Genomic DNA, 20,146 nt, shown 5'->3' on the forward strand with positions numbered 1-20,146 from the left:
AGAGACACCTGAGCTGATTGCAGTTTTTGACTATTACAAATAAGGCTACTATGAATATTCATGTAAAGGTTTTGGTGTGAACATAAGTTCTCATTTCTCTAGGATAAATGCCTAGGACTTCAATTGTTGGGTCGTGTAATAGTTGCATATTAAGGGGCGCCTGGGTGGCGCAGTCGGTTAAGCGTCCGACTTCAGCCAGGTCACGATCTCGCGGTCCTTGAGTTCGAGCCCCGCGTCAGGCTCTGGGCTGATGGCTCGGAGCCTGGAGCCTGTTTCCGATTCTGTGTCTCCCTCTCTCTCTGCCCCTCCCCCGTTCATGCTCTGTCTCTCTCTGTCCCAAAAATAAATAAAAAACGTTGAAAAAAAATTTTTTTTAAAAAAAAATAGTTGCATATTAAGAGTTTTTTTTTTTCTGAGCTGACTTTATTGAGGTATAATTTGTGTACAATAAAATGCACATTGTAAGTATTTAGTTTGATGGGTTTTCAGAAATGTATGCAGCTGTGTAAGCATCACCCCCCTCAAGATATAGAACATTTATATCTACCTCACAAACTTCCCCCATACCCCTGTTCAGTCTCTGCCCCATCTATTGCTAGAGTTTAGTTTTTAGATCATTAGAGGTTAGAATTTCATATAAATGGAATCAGGGGTGCCTGGGTGGTGCAATCAGTTAAACGTTGGACTCTCTTGATTTTGGCTCAGATCATAATCTCATGGTTCATGGAATTGAGCCCCAAGTTGAGAGATTCTCTCTCCTCCCATTCTCTCTGCAGCCCCCCTCAAAATGAATAAACTTTAAAAATGAAATACAAATACGGGGTGCCTGGGTGGCTCAGTCGATTGAGCGTCCGACTTCGGCTCAGGTCATGATCTCACAGTTTGTGAGTGCTAGCTAGCCCTGTGTTGGGTTCTGTGCTGACAGCTCAGAGCCTGGAGCCTGCTTCAGATTCTGTGTCTCCCTCTCTGTCTGCTCCTCCCCCTCTCATGCTCTGTTTCTCTCTCCTGCAAAAATAAAAACATAAAAAAATTTTTTTTAATGAAATACAAATTTAAAAATTAAATAAATGGAATCATAGAGTATTTCTTTTGAGACTGGATTTTTTTTTTTTTTTTGCTTAAATATTTTTTGAGATTCATCCCTGTTGTTTTGTGTATTAATGGTTTGTTCTTTTTTCCCCTTTTTTCTTTTTAGAGTAGGCTTGACACCCAATGTAGGACTTGAACTCTGACCCTGAGATTAAGAGTCGCATGCTCTACCTGCTGAGCCAGCCAGGCACCCCCTCCCCCCCTTTTTTTTTTCTAGTTTTTTTTTTTTTTTACTTTATTTTTTTAAATGATTATTTATTTTGAGAGAGAGAGAAAGACACACACATACTCACACATACACACGTGCATGCACAAGAGCAGGAGAGGGGTACAGAGAGAGGGATTGAAAGAATCCCAAGCAAGCTTTGCAACGTCAACACAGACCCCATCTCAGAGCTTCATCTCATGAACCATGAGATCATGACCTGAGCTGAGATACAGAGTCAGATGCTTACCCGACTGAGCCACCCAGGCACCCCTAGTTTTTTAATAAACTATTTCTTAGAACAGTTTTAGGGGCACCTGGGTGGCTCATTGGGGTAAGCATCCAACTTTGGCTCAGGTCATAATCTCGTGGTTCATGAGTTCGAGCCCCACATCAGGCTCTGTGCTGACAGCTCAGAGCCTGGTACCTGCTTCGGATCCTGTGTCTCCTTTTTTCTCTGTGCTCCTCCCCCACTTGTGCTCTGTCTCTCAAAAATGAATAAACGTTAAGAAAAAATTTAGAACAGTTGAGATTTACAGAAAAATTGGGAAGGTAATAGGGTTTCCATACACCCAGTTTCTCCATAGCAACATCTTACATTAGTATGGTGCATTTGTTAAAACTAATGAGCCAATATTAATACAGTATTATTAACTGAAGTCCATCATTTACTCAGATCTTAGTTTTTCCATTTGTCTTCATGTCTCTTTAGGCTTCTCTGTGACAGTATATCCTTAGATTTTTTAAGAAACTGCAAACCGTTTTAGAGTGGCTGTACTGTTTACATTCCCACTTGCAATGTGCTAGTGATCCATTTTCTCTGCATCCTTGTCAGTATTTGGCGCTATCACTATTTTTTATTTTAGGCATACTTCTAGGTGTGTAGTTTCATCTTACTGCAGTTTTAATTTGCCTTTCTTTAATGACTAATGACGTTGAATACCTTTTCTTGTGCTTCGTTTGCCATCTGTATGACTTTGGTGAAATATCTGGTCAGGTCTTCTGTGCATTTTGTAATTGAATTAGTTAAAAAAAAAAAAAGACGTGCTGAGTTTTGAGAATTCTTTATACTTTATAGATACTAGTCTTTTGTTGGATATGTAGTTTGTAAATACTTTCTCCTCGTCTGTAGCTTGTCTTTTCATCCTTTCTACGTAGGCTTTCACATAGGAAACACTTTTAATTTGATGAAGGCCAATTTAGAAATATTTCCTTTTATTGGTTGCATTTAGTGTCAAGTCTAAGAACTCTTGTCTAGCTAGAGCCCAAAGATTTTCTCCTGTTTTTTCTAAAAGTATTATAGTTGTACATTTGATATTATTAAAGTATACGATCCATTTTGGGTTAGTTTTTTTTAATAAAGTGAGAGGGTTATATTCCTGAATATTTTTTAAATCTCCTATATTCTAGTATTTTATATTTAACATTTAAGATAATTCATTTTATATTTAAGATTTAAATATTTGATCTGTCTGCAATAAAAGAGTGTATGAAGGGAGGAATATATATATACCCCCCCTCATTCCAGATGGGTCAAATATTTAAATTTTAAACATGAAACCAGATTTTTTCCAGATGTACTCATATACCACCATGCATTCAATAATCTATCTTTTCCTTATTGATATATGCTATGAACATGAGAATATAGGTTTGTGTGGGAACACAAGTTTTTATTTTTCTGGGATAAATGTCTAAGAGTGCAATCCTTTATTTATTTGGGTGGGGGTTGGGTGATTTGGTTTCCTGTCCTTAATAGTGTTATAATTTGTATATACAATAAAATGCACAGATCTTAAATATTCAGTGTGATGACTTTGACATTGTGTAAATCCATGTAATCATCACCCATCCAAATATGGTGTTTTAAATCCAACCAAATAAAGGAATAGTCTAGGAAACTATGGGCAGTGTCAGTCTGGTAATGAGTGGTTATCATCTGCTTTGTTTTGTTTTGTTTTAATGGAAGAAATAGCTCACTTACCAGAATTATTGAAAATGCAGAAGTAATGTTTGCTTCTCAACAAAACAATACAGTAAACTGCAGTCTAGTTTCTTAGGGAGAAACTTTGATGTTTCTTATATTGTATGGATTCCCCTTATTTCATTAAAACAACTTATTTCATTAATAGTCATTGGAGCTATTCCTTAATGTTAATTCCAAACTTGACATATGATTATTCATATTTGGTGCTGTGTAGATTGTGTTCTTGTCTACAGGTCTTATTATAGAAATTCCCATTATGCAGAAATCTCTATTACAAAAAAAGTCTTCTACTTATTTTGAGCAATACCCAGTACTCTTTGGGAAGTCCCTTGAAGGTTATGGGAATGTTATTTGAAGGGTATAATATGTTCAGTGTGGTGAGCATACTGATAATCTTTAATAAGTCTCTTTCATAAAACTTGCTGTGGGTAAATAGTTTGTTTTTATAACATTACAGAACAACTATTAACCACATTCTCAATCTTTCCCTCTCCTGATTCTTCTGTTGGTACCATTTGTGGGTAAGGGGAAGGAGGCATGGACTGCATACGGTTAAAAACAAACAAGTGATCTTGATGCTCTTCTGTCCCCCTCAGCTGACTCTTGGCCAGGTTTCTCTTGGTCACTTAACCAGTGCATAGTTAGTTGCTTTTCTTAAGGGTAAACCAGGAAAGGTGATTTCTCGTGTTAGAAAGTTAGGCAGTTTGTTGGGGAGGAACTCAGCAACTGGGGCAAGAGTTCACACGTATAGATGCTCATTTAGGTTGCTAAGCTTCACCACGTTCTGATAACCACTGCCATGATTCCTGCAAGTTCAAGTTTCACAATTTGGCCAATGAAGTTTCCATATGCTGCTAGTTTATCCCTAACGCTAGAACATCCGTTTCATTAGAAGAGAATTTATATTACTATAATCTTCATTAATTTTAAAAGCTGCGTATGAAAGAGATGGAGATATTTCTCTTGGTAATGAGTAAGAATAAGGAGACAGGAATATGGATGCGTTTCTCCACATCCAGTTTGCTTGGATTCTGGCCCGTGAAGATGTGCCAGCCACGCAACTGAAATGGTTCTGTGGCAAGAGTGGTGCTTGATGCCAGTTGTTCATTTACAGGTAGCTTTTGAAAATGGCTGCCTCTCAGTTCACCGGGCTCACAGCTGTTGCTGATGTAATTAAAGATCTAGACACTCAGATAGCTGTAAGTAAGCTCGTTGAGGCCGCTGTTGACGGAATTTGGTGAATGTGCTTCTGATCTTGATGACACCAAAGCTGCTGTCCACAGAGTCTACCTCATGGCTTTAAAATTTAGGAGTCTTGGCTACTCCAGGCTAGGGACTCTGCATGTACTTAAAGATTGCTAACACTCAAAGAAAATTTGCTCTTGATGACAAAGAACAGCTTACTTTTAACAGTTGCTAAAAATCGTGTTGATTAGACATAGCCCTGACATAGATTTAAGCATGTTTTGAAGTGCCAAAATGAACTAATCTGTTTTCTGAAGTTTTGTGACTGGTTTTAAGTATGTGATTGTGCCATGATTTATTTGAATTTAACATTATTTGCTGTTGAAAAATAACACATTTAGTACTTAACCAAGTATTCTATTTTTACGAAGTCTTCAAAAATGTCTTACTCATTCTAGTTTATTTTTGTACGTAAGATTTCTCATTTCATTTACTTATTTAATTTTGTGGACTATTTCATTTAGATTTTAGAGAAAAGATAGTTTCTAAATATGAGGTGAGAGCAATGAACATTCCTCATTCCGTCCATTTTTAATGTGCAGGTATCACATGGTCACTATCCCAGAAATCCTAAAGACCCTTCAAGTCCAAGAGACTTTATATAAGTTTACTTTCAAAACTTACCCTTTATTAAAGATGTTTCTGGAGCTAATTCTCTTGTTTTCCTTCTACAGTTGATTGGCCTTGGTCCTCACAGCTCCAAAAAGAAACAGGATCTTGATAAGCTCTATGAGCTGAAGTCCAAAGCTCGGCAGATTATGAACCAGTTTGGCCCCTCAGCCCTAATCAACCTCTCCAATTTCTCATCCATAAAACCGGAACCAGCCAGCACTCCTCCACAAGGCTCCATGGCCAATAGCACTACAGTGGTAAAGATACCAGGCACTCCTGGGACAGGAGGGCGTCTCAGCCCTGAAAATAATCAGGTATCATTTCTTATTTTTTGTTCTTTATAGGTACCTCTTATCTGTTATTTGAACCAGTAATGCTTTGGGAGATGTCTGTCTATCTCAGATGCTGCTTCTTCCTTTTAGCTGGAAAAGGTCTTTTCCCTCCTTTGGACTTCTTTATTTATTTATTTATTTTTTCTAATTTTTTTTTTTGTTGTTGTTTATTGTTGAGAGAGAGAGAGAGTGTGTGTGAGCAGGGAAGGGGCAGAGAGAGAGAGAGGGAGACACAGAATGTGAAGCAGGCTCCAGGCTCTGAACTGTCAGCACAGAGCCCGACATGGGACTCAAACTCACAAGCTGTGAGATCACGACCTGAGCCGAAGTCGGACGCTTAACCCACTGAGCCACCCAGTCACCCTATTTTTTTTAAATAGGTTTCTTGGGGGGCGCCTGGGTATCTCGGTGGGTTGAGTGTCCAAATTTGGCTCAGGTCGTGATCTTGCCATGCGTCAGAGCCCTGCGTCGGGATAGCTGCTGTCAGCACAGGGCCCACTTTGGATCCTCTGTCTCCCTCTCTGTCTGCGCCTTCCTTGCTTACACTCTCTCTCTGAAAAATAAAATTTAAATTTAAAAGAAATTTAAAGAGTTTTACTATTTATTTATTTATTTATTTATTTATTTATCTTTAGTTTATTTTGAGAGAGAGTGAGAGAGCAGAGGAGGGGCAAAGAGAGAGAGCAAGAATCCCAAACAGGCTTAGGCTTGAACTCACGAACCGTGAGATCATGACCTGAGCCAAAACCAAGAGTCAGACACTTAACCATCTGAGCCACCCAGACACCCCTGTCCTTTGGACTTCTGAAGTTCTTTATGAAATTATCATGTACAATGTTTATCAGTGTTTATAGCGTTTATGTGTGTGATGTATATTTACATACATCCATATACACACACTAACACAACATGTTGCCTATGATAGGTTTTTATATTTTTATGTATAAATATATATATGCTTTATAATTGGTAAATAAAATAGCTAAATAAAATAACTAATGCATTCATTATTCATTATTCCTGTAATTAAGTACCATTGCCTCCAGTCTTTTCTCCTTCTAGTTCATTCAGCTGCTGCCATTAATTTTCTGCAGTACTTCTAAAATCTGCCCCCCACTTTCTGCCCATGATTCTGATTCTGCTCTGCAGACCCACAAGAGATAAGAAATAAGTATTATCTCTTAACTTGAACCTTGTAGGCTGGAATAGGAGGGAGAGACATTTCAAGAAAATAGGGGGAGGGACCAGCAAAGGTGAATGGGGAAGGTTGGGCAGATAGTTGGGAAGCCAGCTTGTGTTGAATGTGGAGTCTGTTGGAGAAGAGCAGGAGGTAAGACAGTTTAGGCTGGATTATGGCAGAATAAACTGAGCATATACTAGTCAGTTTCCTTTGGAACTTTTAGTCATTAGACAATCTTTGCAAATATTGTCTATTTTTAATATTTAATAGAAGAGTAAGTAACATAATAAAAGTAGTATATCGTAGGAGGATTAACTTGGTAGTAAGTGGATAAGAAAAGTAGGAAAGGGGGCAGACTGAGAGGAAGACCAGGTCTAAGACTTCTGTAGTAAATCAAGATGTGCAGTAAAGGCTGGATGTAGCGGTAATGTTAGAATGGAGAATGGATAGATCTGAGAAATCATGAACAAATATGTATTTTAAAAATTTGTTGCTTTTTTCTTTATTTCCAAGATTATACATGCTTATCACAGAAACTTTAGAAATACAAGAATAAATAGCCCATAATTTTACCATCACCCCAAAATAACTATGGTTAGCATTTTTTTTTAATATGAAGTTTATTGTCATATTGGTTTCCATACAACACCCAGTGCTCATCCCAATAGGTGCCCTCCTCGATGCCCATCACCCACTTTCCCCTCCCTCCCACTCCCCATCAACCCTCAGTTTATTCTCAATTTATGGTTAGCATTTTAATGTATGTCTTTTGATTATTGTTTAATGGTATATATATGTAACATGACATTTCCTCTCTGAAAAAGGGATCACAGTTGTACGCACTTATACAAATATTATATGGAGATGAACACATGGTCCCTGCCCTCAGGGAGCTTTCAGCCTACTAAGTCTGAAACAGGCAAGTTTATGGGGTGCCTGGGTGGCTCAGTCAGTTGAGCAGCTGACTTCGGCTCAGGTCATGATCTTGGGGTCCATGAGTTTGAGCCCCGTGTTAGGCTCTGTGCAGACAGCTCAGAGCCTGGGCCTGCTTTGGATTCTGTGTCTCCCTCTCTCTCTCTGCCCCTTCCCTGCTCACACTCTGTCTCTGTCAAAAATAAATAAACATTAAAAAAAAAGAAAGAAACAAGCAAGTTTACAACTACATACAATGATAGAAGGGTGCACAGAGTCTAGTAGAGGCCAAAGGAGGAAGTGGTTCCTTTTACCTGGGTGGGCTAGGAAAAGCAGAAAGAAGGCACCATAGATTGAGCAGATAGGAAGAAGGGTAGAAGAGCACGTCCAAAAGCAACAGAGGCACATACAAGTTGTGATGGTCAGAAAATTGCAAATTATTTAATGTAGAGGGAAGGTAAGGCATAGTGAGAAAGAGATGAAGCAGAAATAAACTGACAGGTGTTGGCCTCTCGGCCATACTGCTCTTGTGGCCTTTCCCTGGGCTACTTCTGTCTTGAGAGTACAGTTTTGTAGAATACAAGTCTTGTAGGCCAGACTGCTGACTTTTGGAAAGTAGAAACTAAACCCAACACAGTGACAGCCTTTCTTCATTACAGGGTAATGAGGTGTTTTGCTCCCTTAATACTTACTGAAAAAGTCTTCTCCCAATTAACTTTAGGTATTGACCAAGAAGAAATTACAAGACTTAGTCAGAGAAGTGGATCCTAATGAGCAATTGGATGAAGATGTGGAGGAGGTAAGGTGGGGTTGGGAACCCCAGAATCTGTGTCCCTGAGAGCTAATACAGAATATTGGCTCTTTAGAGGCAGACAAATCTGAATTTGAACGTTGGCTCTGCCGCTTACCAGTTCTGTAGCTGTGGACAAGTCACGTACGCTTTTTGACTCAGTTTCCTCTTGTGTTGGCAGGGTATGGTATTATTTACCCACAGGGTTATTGTGAGGGTTCCCTGGAATAACTTGTACAAATCACTTAGGAGAATGCCTAGCACTTTCTACCTAGCAGCTACTGCTGCTTTTGCTTGGCAAAAAGGGCTTCGTTTGTTGTTCACAGGCAATCACTTTCAACAATTTTAGTTGTTTCTATAATATTCCTCCATATTTTTAAGTAATATACTGAAACAGATATTCTTTGATTTCTGTCTGTTGATAGAATTTTGTTAAACCACTCACATCCATACATGCTTCCCTTTCCCTCATTTTTCCAATATAGTTTTGTCACAACTTTTAGATAACTCAGAAATCAGTATTTACATTATTCTGACCAAGTAAATATTGTTCACCACTGAACCAAGTCCTGTTTTGTACTACTTACAAAGTTGATAATTGACTCATTTTTATTTAGTTTTTTTTGTGCCTTTTTTATTCGACTTCTGTTATCACCTCTGGTGTACACTTTATCAACATTGTTTTTTCCAAATGGAAAAATAATCTGCAGATTTTAGTCTCTCCCCCGCCTGCTTTCCCAACTCGGAGATTTCACTCCCAGAATCCTCCATCGTCTTCTGGTCTGATTAATTTTAGGTCACTTGAACAAACCTCTCCTGGGTCTTCCTTTTGCTCTTTTTTTTTTTTCCTCTTTGGATCTCTTGTTTCCTAGATCCTACATCCTCTTCTTCTTACTTTATTCCCTCTTTTTGTTAGAGCACATTTTTATTACTGTCTAAGAAGGATAGATGAGAGGTAAATGTCTGAAAATATCTACATTCTAACTTCACATTTAATTTTTGGTTTGAAAGAGTTTAGAATTTGATTATGGAAATCATTTTTTTCCTTTCAGTTGTAAAGGCATTGCTCCATTGTCTTTGAAAATCTATTAAGAAATCTTATGCAGGGTGCTTCGTGCAACTCTTGATCTCAGGGTCGTGAGTTCAAGCCCCATGTTCGGCATGGAGCCTACTTGAGAAAAAAAAAGAAAAACAGAAAGGTCTTATGCCATTCTGATCCCAGTTTTCGTTTTTTAGAGTCTTTTTTCTTTTCCCTTTTTTTTTTTTTTTTTTTTTAAATATTTTCTTTTTTAAGTAATCTCTATACCCAACCTGAGGCTTGAACTCAACCCTGAGATCAAGAGTTGCATGCTCTACCAACTGAGCCAGCCAGGTGCCCCTAGAATGTTACTTTTTTTCTATTCTGAATTTTCATATGAGCTTTAGTGCATATCTTTTTTCATTTGTTGTGCTGGGTTCCTGGAACCTTCTTTTATTTTAGGGACTTGAGTGCCTCAATTCTGGGATGATTTTGTATATTTTGGGGTTTGGAGTTTTTTGTTATTAGTTTGTTTTGCCTTTGCTGAAGAGTATGTAATGACAAGGAAAGGAAATACAAATTATAAAAAAAAGTATAACTCCATTTTTATTTTTTTTAACCAGAGGGAAAAATACTTGCTCTCTTTGTGTGTGGGGAGGATGGGGGAGTGGTTGAGGGGGTAGCAGCTTTATTGAGATATAATTCATATACCATAAAATTCACTCATTTGAAATCTACAGTTCAGTGGTTGTTAGTCTTTTCACAGAATTATACAACTCTCAACGCTGTCATTTTTAGAACATTTTCATCACCCCTAAAAGAAACCCCCAGCTATTAGCAGTCACTCCCATTTTTTCCCAACCCCCACAGCCCTTAAGCAACTAACTACTAATCTACTTTCTGTCTTTATAGATTTGCCTGTTCTGGACATTTCAGATAAATGGAGTCATATAATATGTGGTGTCTGTGACTGGCTTATTTCACTTAGTGTAATGTTTTTAAAGTTCATCCATGTTGTAGCAGATATGAGTACCTCTTTTTAGGGCAGAATACTATTCCGTTGTATGGACATACCATTGTTTATCCATTCATCAGTTGATGGGTTGTATCCACTTTTTGGTTATTATGAATGTTGCATGAACATTCATGTGCAAATTTTGTTTTTTTAAAACTCATGCATAAGTTTTATGTGGAAATATGTTTTCATTTTTCTTGATAATATACTTAGGAGTGAAGTTGCAGAGTCATGTGGTAATTGTTTTTCCAAAGTGCTACATATACCCTTTTACATTCATACCAGCAGTGTGTGAGACTTCCATTTTCTTATATTAGTTTTTTGATAATTTCTTCTCTGTTTTTGCTCTTTCATTCTGTAATGACAATTGGTTGGATATTGAATCTTCTGCATTGGTCCTCTTAGGGTTTTTTGTCTTTGATTTCCTATTTTTATTTCTTTATAATTCTAAGTTCCACTTGCTAGGGAGATTTTTCTTAGTTTATCTTCTAAACTTTGTAAGTTTTAAGGTTTTTTGTTATAAAAATTAGAATTCTCATGAGGTTTTCTTGTTGACTATTCCTTTTTTTGTTTGTTTGTTTCTTAAAGATTTTATTTGGGGGCACCTGAGTGGCTCAGTTGGTTAAGCATCCAACTTCAGTTCGGGTCATGGTCTCGCGGTTCATGAGTTCAAGCCCCAAGTCGGGCTCTGTGCTGACATCTTGGAGCCTGGAGCCTGCTTTGGATTCTGTGTCTCCCTTTCTCTCTGTCCCTCCCCAACTTGTGCGCTCTCTCTCTCTCTCTCTCTCTCTCTCTCTCTCTCTCAAAAACAAAATTAAAAAAAAAAAAGAAAAGATTTTATTTTGTAAGTAATCTCTACACCCAAGGTGGGGCTTGCAGAATCCTGACATCAAGAGTCATACTCTTCCACCAGCTGAGCCAGCCAGGCACTTCTAATTGGTCCTTTTTTTCCCCAAGCCACTCTGTTCTTATTTTATGGTTGTAATATCTTCTCTTACCTTTCTTAACAAGGAATTCCATTTTTTTAAAAAAATTTTTTTTTTACATTTTGTTTATTTTTAAACATTTTGTTAAATTTTGTTTATTTTTGAGAGACAGAGACAGTGTGAACAGGGGAGGGGCAGAGAGAGAGGGAGACACAGAATCTGAAGCAGTCTCCAAGCTCTGAGCTGTCAGCACAGACCCCATGCGGGGCTCGAACCCATGAACCATGAGATCATGACCTGAGCTGAAGTTGGATGCTTAACCAACTGAGCCACCCAGGTGCCCCCAAGGAATTCCATTTTTTGACATTTTCTTCTTTTCCCTGCATTGTCTTAGTGTCCCCTGGGCCCTTTTTTTCTCCTTGGTTTGTTTATTTTCTTTTTAGTATTGGAGATTTCCTTCACATGTTTGGTGTTCTTGACGATCTGTTCTTAAAGACTGAGCCACTAAAGGGGCGCCTGGGTGGCTCAGTCAGTTAAGCGGCCGACTTCGGCTCAGGTCATGATCTCTCGGTCCGTGAGTTCAAGCGCCGCATCGGGCTCTGTGCTGACAGCTCAGAGCCTGGAGCCTGTTTCAGATTCTGTGTCTCCCTCTCTCTGACCCTCCCCCCGTTCATGCTCAGTCTCTCTCTGTCTCAAAAATAAATAAACGTTAAAAAAAATTAAAAAAAAAAAAAAGACTGAGCCACTAAAGAGCTGATGTGAAGCAGAATTTACTGATTGGCTTCATCTAGTAATGTACTGTTAATGTTTAGCAACCAATTCGGTGGAGGAAAAGGCCCTAATTTTTAGCGTTTCCTAATTTCTGTGGTGTAAATATTCCCAATATGCCCTATTTTAAGCTATCAACATGTTGCTGAATGAAAGATTGTGAAGAAATGCATGTAATTAATTGACTTTTATGAGCTCCTCTCAGCTGGCTTTAGCAAACCACTGGCTTCACTCCAGAATAATTTGTCAACAAGTCAGCCTTCTTATTGGAGGATCTCTACATCTCAGCATCTGTAAGTCCATTCTCTGGAGTCATTTGGTATCTCCAGAAAAGAATCCTCCAGGCTCCTATCTGGAGGGTTTATCTCTAGCTTCTGACATCCTGAAAGCAAGGCAAGAGAAAGAGGCTGTATCTCTCCCCTGCCATCACTGTGTCTGATGTATTCTAATCTAGAGCCATGCCTATTCAGTGTTCTAGGGAATAAACCTGCTGAGTTCTGGTATGTGTGGGGAGGAGTCACTTGGCTGCTTTTGGAGTGTGGAGGGAATGGGGACTAGTCTGTATATAGACTTGTAATACTTTCTCAGATTTTAGTTCCGTGCCTCAGCCCAATCTTTTATGTAAATAGCACTTCCAGAAGCTGGATCTTTTGGGGGCTGCAAGGGGCAAATCAGTTTAATTCTCATTGGTGTCCCCTTTATGGGCACTTATGTTGTACATTCCATCTGCAGGTCAGATCCCACTTTTCCTCTGTTATCTCCTTGGCAAAAGTTTACTTTAAAAGTTTGTTGGAGGGGTGCCTGGGTGGCTCAGTTGATTAAGCATCTGACTTTGGCTCAGGTCATGATTTTGTGGTTTGTAAGTGCAAGCCCCACATCGGGCTGTCTGCTCTTAGCACAGAGCCTGCTTCAGATCCTTTGTTCCTCTCCCTCTCTGCCCTCTCTCGCTCATGCATTCTCTCTCTCTCAAAAAATAAACAAATAAAAGTTTATTGGAATCTCGTGTCTATTAAGTTTTTCTCTCCTGTTGTCTTTGTGGATTTATATGTCTTTTTTCCCTTTATTGTTATTTTAGTGGATTTAGGGAAGGAGAGGAGGTCATTTTTGGAGTTGATTTGCCATGTTTAATCAGAAATCTCTTTGTTAGGAGGTGCCTGGCTGGCTCATTTAGTAGAGTATGTGACTCTTGGTCTCGGGGTGGTGAGTTCAAGCCCCATGTTGGGCATAAAGCTTACTTTAAAAAAAGAGAAAAGGGTGCTTGGGTGGCTCAGTCAGTTAATCATCTCTTTTCTTCAGCTCAGGTCATGATCTCATGGATTGTGAGTTCAAGCCCCATGTTGGGCCCTGTGCTGACAGTGTGGAGCCTGCTTGGGATTCTCTCTCTTTCTCCCTCTCTCTCTGCCCTTCCCTCACTCTCTGTGCATCTCTGTGGATGGTATCCATTTGGTTTCATAGAAAAGATAACAATGCAGTAATAGTCTAACAGAATAAGGTATATCTATGATTGTAATTCATTTTCTTTTTGGTCAGCAGAGGAGGCCAAGGTATTGACTGATGAAAACTCCAATTTTTAGCTTCAAATACTGATTTTACTCTTCACATAGTCCAGGATAAATGATAATGAAGTGGAAAGAACCCAGGATTTGGACATGGAACCTGGAAGTTGAATCCTGCTTCTGGTGCTTAGCAGTTGCATGGCCATGAGTCAGCATCCTTCTGTATAGAAGAAGGATAAAATCCATGCCCCATTTTTTTCACAGGATTAATATAAGGACTAGGTGAGATAATGGAAATAAAAATGCTTTAGGAGACTGTGAGTGAGGAAGTATAAAGATTCACTTTTGTTTTCCCACCTAATTCAGAAGAAAATATGAGAGTGAGGGATTGGCCTGATTGATTCCTGCCAGGTAGGAAGTACAGAAAGTAACATCCTCAGAAAGGTGTGAGTTGTGCTCAACCTGGTTAATGAGTTGATGTGTTTTTAGTGTTGTTTTCACTCTTCCTCCTCACCTTAGCCCAAATGCTGATTCCATGGCTTCTAATAGAAAGCCTGACTAAATATGTGATTCAAGCAGACACAGTTGTCCCAGCAACAGGAGCCTACTCTGCCAGTGTCATGGTTACTCTCCCCCACTTTTGTCTTCCCCAGATGCTGCTGCAGATTGCTGATGATTTTATCGAGAGTGTGGTGACAGCAGCCTGCCAGCTTGCTCGGCATCGCAAGTCCAGCACCCTGGAGGTGAAAGATGTCCAGCTGCATCTAGGTATGTGGTCTTATTTCTCCCTGAGGCATTCACACTGTTGATCCTTTAGGACCACCAGGAAGATCTAGTCAGAGGAAGCTTCATGTCAGAATTAGGCTATTGGGCTCTGGGATGTATGTGTTCATTCCATAGCAGATTTACATAGAGAAGGGAAATCCATCCATGGTAAGAAGAATGAGCCCAGGCATTGGGTTTGCCACTTTCTGTCTGTATCACCTTGTTCTTCCTACCAACTGTCTCTTAGAGCCTGTTTCCTCATTTGTAAAGTGGAGATCATAATATCATCCCTGTAGGGTGATCATGAGAATTACGGGTTATGTTTGTCAAGTGACTGGAACAGGACCTGGCACAAAGTAGAGTTTTATAAATGTAGCAATTATGTCTCCACCATTTAAATAATGGTGTTTCTCTTCCAGTTTTTAGCCTATTTATGCATTGCCCCCCTCCCCCAAATTGTAATCATAATATACATATAATTTTGTGTTCTGTTTTTTTACACTAAATTCAAGCTTGGGTTTTTCTGAGATAACATTGATAACCATAATTACTTGGGAAATAAACAAGCCCCACTCTGCATTGGTTACAATGCAGTTCAGAAGAAAGTGAACAGTCTTGTGAGTACAGAGATAGTCAAGCCAACTGAATGAGGCAGATTGAGGGATTCGGTATAGAACAACCCATGACTGATTACTGAAAAAGGCTTCCTTCCCAGTGTCAGGAAGGTATGGCTTAGGGAGACGCTGGTAGTCTTGGTGGAGTAAATAACACACTTCTGGTTAACGTTGCTGGTATTAGTAATAGAGGACAGATATTCCAGTTATGTGTTATTGGGTAACAAACTGCTCCAAGACAGTGGCTTAAAACAATAACAATGGTTTATTTTGTTCATAAGTCAGGGGGTGACTGGGCTTAGCCAGCCAGTTTTGCTAAGGGGTTTCTCACGTAATTAAAGTCAGGTGGTGGCCGGGGCTGAGATTGTTTTGAAGGAAGATGTATTAGTCTCCTAGGGCTGTCGTAACAAAGTACCATAAACTAGGTAGCTTAAAAAAACAAAATTTATTCTCTCACAGTTCTGGCGGCCAGAAATCTAAAATCAAGGTATCAGCAGGGCCATGATCTCTCCAGTGTTACTGTGGAAGAATCTTTCCTTGCCTTTTCCTAGCTTCTGGTGGTGGCTAGGAATCCTTGCCTGCATATAGCTGCATCACTCGGTCTATGCCTCTGAGTGACCTTCTCTCCTGTGTGTGTCTGTTGGTCTGCCTCTTCTGCTCTTCAGGATGCTAGTTATACTGGATTAAGAGCCCACCCTACTCCTGTATGACCTTATCTTAATTAGTTACATCTGCAGTGACCCTATTACCAATATATTCTGAGGTGCTGGGGGTTAGGACTTAAACATGTCTTTTTCTTTTTGAGGGACACAGTTCAACCCATAACAGGGTTTCATCATGTCCAAGTCTGATACCTGGGCTAGATGCTCTCAAAAAGCTGGGACTCCACAGGTCTTCCTTTGTCTGCAGTCTCCCTACATGATCTCATCCCGTGCAGTCCTGGGATGGCTGGACTTCTTTTTTTTTTTAATTGTTTTTTAATGTTTATTTATTCTTGAGAGAGATAGAGAGAGACAGAGTGCAAGTGAGGGAGGAGCAGAGAGAGAGGGAGACACAGAATCCGCAGCAGAATCTAGGCTCCGAGCTGTCAGCACAGGACCTGATGTGGGGCTTGAACTCCTAAACCGTGAGATCATGACCTGAGCTGAAATTGGACGGTTAGTTGACTGAGCCATCCAAGCACCCCTGGCTGGACTTCTTACATGGTGGCTATAGGCTCTCAGGATAAATATCCTATGACCACCTGGCAGAAAGTGCACGGCTTTCACTGACCCAGTGTCTGAGGTCCCTCAGTGTCACTCCACTGAATTCTGTTCTTTGAGGCAATCTCCATTCCTTAACGGGAGGCATGTAAAGGAATTTGCAGACATGTTTTAAAACCACCATAACGCAAATGGATAGAAAGTAGAATGGTGATGATGAGGGGCCGTGGGAGGGGGGAGATGGGCACTGATTTAATGTGTACAGAGCATTAGTTTGACATGATGAAAACATTTTGGAAATGAGTAGTGATAATGGTTGTACAACAAGGTGAATGAGCTTAATGCCACAGAACTGTATACCTAAAAATGGTTATGGGGCGCCTGGGTGGCTCAGTCGGTTGGGCGACTGACTTCGGCTCAGGTCATGATCTCGCAGTCCATGAGTTCGAGCCCTGCATCGGGCTCTGTGCTGACACCTCAGAGCCTGGAGCCTGTTTCAGATTCTGTGTCTCCCTCTCTCTCTGACCTTCCCCCATTCATGCTCTGTCTCTCTCTGTCTCTAAAATGAATAAATGTTAAAAAAAATTTAAAAATAAATAAATAAAATAAAAATGGTTAAAATGGTAATTTTTATGTATATTTTGCCACAACCCTCCCCCACACAACAGATTATATTACTTTGAGAGTTTAGCATTCCTATTTTTAAAATTTTTTTAAGTTTATTTATTTATTTATTTATTTGAGAGAGCGTGTATAAGTGGGGGAGGGGGCAGAGAGCAGAGGGAGCAGAGAGAGAGAGAGGAAGAGAGAGAATTCCAAGCAGCCTCCATGCTGTCAATGCAGAGCTGATACTGGGCTCACTCAGTCTCACAAACTGTGAGATCTTGACTTGAGCCGAAATCAAGAGTCAGGTGCTTAACTGACTGAGCCACCAAAGCACCCCAAAATATTTTGTATTTTAATTATTGGAAATAACATTGGAATGTTAGTTTATTCATTATGGGTGAGAAGTAATTTTCACAAAGATAGGAATACTCACAAGTCTGCATTGCCAGAACAGCTTCTGAAGCAGGCCTAGGTGGAGACTGATGCATAATCAGATCGCTTGGGGGGCATGGGATCGGAGCAAGGGGAATTGAGGAACCTGGTATTGAATGGCACCTGACCACCCAGGTCTGCTGCACACCACCCCCAACAAAGATAGACTTGCAGATGGGGCTGTAAAATCTGGACATCTCCTCTCTTCTGACCGACTGGGATGGGTGCTGCCAGGTTTGCTTCTCACCCGATTTTCTGTACTTGCGTAGTTAAATAACCTCCCTTTCTGACAGAGTCTTTAGAAATGTGGAAGTTTAGGAGCTCCTGGGTGGCTCAGTTGGTTAAATGTCCAGCTCATGATTTTGGTTAAGGTTATGATCTCATGGTTCGTGGGTTTGAGCCCTGCATGGGGCTCAGTGCTGACAACTTGGAGCCTGCTTGGGATTATCTCTCTTTCACTCCCTCCCTCTCCTTTTGCCTCTCTCCCTGCTCATGCTCTCTTTCTCAAAATAAATAAACTTAAAAAAAAAAAAAAGAAATGTGGGAGTTCAATGAGATAATGTACATGGAATGCTTTGTACAATGCTGCTTTATTTTTATATTTTTAAATGTTTTTAAATTTATTTTAGAGAGAGACAGAATGCAAGCAGGGGAGGGGCAGAGAGAGAGGGAGACACAGAATCCAAAGCAGGCTCCAGGCTCTGAGCTGTCAGTGCAGAGCCTGACTCAGGGCTCGAACTCATGAACTGTGAGATCATGACCTGACCCAAAGTTAGACACCTAACCAGCTGAGCCACCCAGGTGCCCCTACAGTGCTGCTTTATACCACACATTTTACTATACCTTTTAGTCACTAAATGATTGTTGTTGCTGTTACATTAATGTAATACAAAATATAAATATACGCATATTTAAAATTTTTTAAATTTTCATTTATTTTTGAGAGAAAGAGAGCAAGCCGGGGAGGGACAGAGAGAGAAACAGAGGATCCAAAGCAGACTCTGCACTGAGACTGGGGAGCCGATGTGGGGTTCAAACTCACAAGCTGTGATCATCACCTGAGTCGAAGTCAGACACCCAACTGAGTCACCCAGGCGCCCCTAAATATATACATATTTACATATATTGCTACACATACTTACATGTGTGCATTCTTGCCTGGTAGCTTTTTTTTTTAAGATTTTTTTTTTTTTTTTTTTTTTTTTTAAGTAAGCTCTACAGTGTGGAGCTCAGGCTCACAATCCCGAGATCAAGAGTCGCATCCCCTACCAACTGAGCCAGCCAGCCTGGCTGTTTTCTTTCTTTAAAGACACTTTACATATCCATATCCTGACCCACTTTTATTGATTTTAAAGTTTAATTCCCAGAGAATAATCTTTTTTAAAGGCTCATTTTTTTTTAAGTTTATTATTTTTGAGAGAGAGACATAGCGTGAGTGGAAGAGGGACTGAGAGAGAGGGAGACACAATCTGAAGTAGGCTCCAGGCTCCAAGCTGTCGGCACAGAGCCCAATGTGGGGCTTGAACTCGGGAACTTCGAGATCATGATCTAAGCTGAAGTCGGACACTTAACCAACTGAGCCACCCAGGTACCCCGGGAATAATCTTAGTTCCACTTTTCTTTTTTTTTTTTTTTTAACATGTATTTATTTTTGAGACAGAGAGAGACAGAGCATGAACAGGGAAGGGGCAGAGAGAGAGGGAGACACAGAATCTGAAACGGGCTCCAGGCTCTGAGCTGTCAGCACAGAGCCTGATGCGGGGCTCGAACTCACGGACCATGAGATCATGACCTGAGCCGAAGTCGGACGCTTAACCGACTGAGCCACCCAGGCGCCCCGTTAGTTCCACTTTCAAGGACTGACAACAAATATTATTTGCAGAAGGCTTCAGATATTTTTATTTTCAAATAAATATTGGAAGAGAGCTGTATATAAAATTATTCTAGAACCAAACATAAATCATTTATTCATCCAATAGTTACTGTACAGTGGACACAAAGTATAACTATAAAATCACTAATACTCAATTTGATTTAAGTGGCTGCCTAGGGCAAAACAGATTTGCACAACAAATGTTTTCAGTGCTTTAGGGCATATGATAAAGTATCTTACTCCTTTTGAATAGGCTTATTCCCTAAATAATCTTGTGTAAGTATAATTTTTTTATATTGGGTATACTTAAAGTGCCCCGCACTTTTATTCATGGGTTTGGGTGTCCGTGTAGCTATGCCAATTACTGACATAGTCTAATAAACAAAATCTCTTTGCCCTCTTGGAACCTTTAGGGACACTCTTACAGGGATGACCATATCCAGTGGCACCAGAACACAGGGCTGTGCTATGGACATACCTATGTCTGTATCCATATCTCTGTGCATTTATCCCAGACTCTGGGATTGCATTATGTCATTGAATGCTTTCAACCACTCTATGACATGGTTATTACTGTTGTTACTACCATGTAAAAGATGAAGAAACTGAGACCCAGCGTCATGCAGCTCTACAGTGAAGCAGCAGAACTGGGACTTGGCTCTTAACTCCAGAATGCTCAAAATGCCTTTCTCCTCCTCCTCTTCCTTTGGGTTTGAGAGGAGTGACTTTGAACTTAGGAATAAGACAACTGAAGGTGCCTGGCTGGCTCAATGGGGAGAGCATGTGACTCTTGATCTCAGGATCGTGAGTTCAAGCCCCATGTTAAGTGTGGAGCCTACTTTAAAAAAAAAAAAAAAAAAAAGACAACTGAAGAAACAAATGACTTTTCTGTTCTCTTGAGCTGCATGGAAACCTTAGGGCTCATAACTCACAGCCTGGACTCATTTCCCTCTTTTGTCTTTGCATGTAGGTCGAATGGTGTCATTTCAAACCTTGGAGGCACCACATGTGATTCCCCCATTTGTATTCCATAGAATCCCTCTGCAGGGTTACTGCTAATTAATATAGCTGGTTGCTCA

At 40.0% G+C, this 20,146-nt stretch overlaps 1 protein-coding gene across 2 annotated transcripts in view; it reads left to right on the forward strand.

Moving 5' to 3' along the window:
- The window catches only part of TAF12 (TATA-box binding protein associated factor 12), a 32,672-nt gene that overhangs the window by 10,378 nt on the left and 2,148 nt on the right, over positions 1-20,146 (forward strand). The window contains exons 2-5 of one of the 2 annotated variants that reach the window (XM_019432488.2): positions 4,396-4,480; positions 5,201-5,452; positions 8,284-8,361; positions 14,229-14,343. In XM_019432488.2, the coding sequence (XP_019288033.2) occupies positions 4,409-4,480; positions 5,201-5,452; positions 8,284-8,361; positions 14,229-14,343 (517 nt within the window). In that variant the 5' untranslated portion in view covers positions 4,396-4,408. The remainder of the gene's footprint in view (positions 1-4,395; positions 4,481-5,200; positions 5,453-8,283; positions 8,362-14,228; positions 14,344-20,146) is intronic. The other variant, XM_019432489.2, reaches the window with a different exon arrangement.

This window comes from Panthera pardus, unplaced genomic scaffold, assembly GCF_024362965.1.
Source record: "Panthera pardus isolate Hobbes unplaced genomic scaffold, ASM2436296v1 HiC_scaffold_11, whole genome shotgun sequence".
NCBI lineage: Eukaryota > Metazoa > Chordata > Mammalia > Carnivora > Felidae > Panthera > Panthera pardus.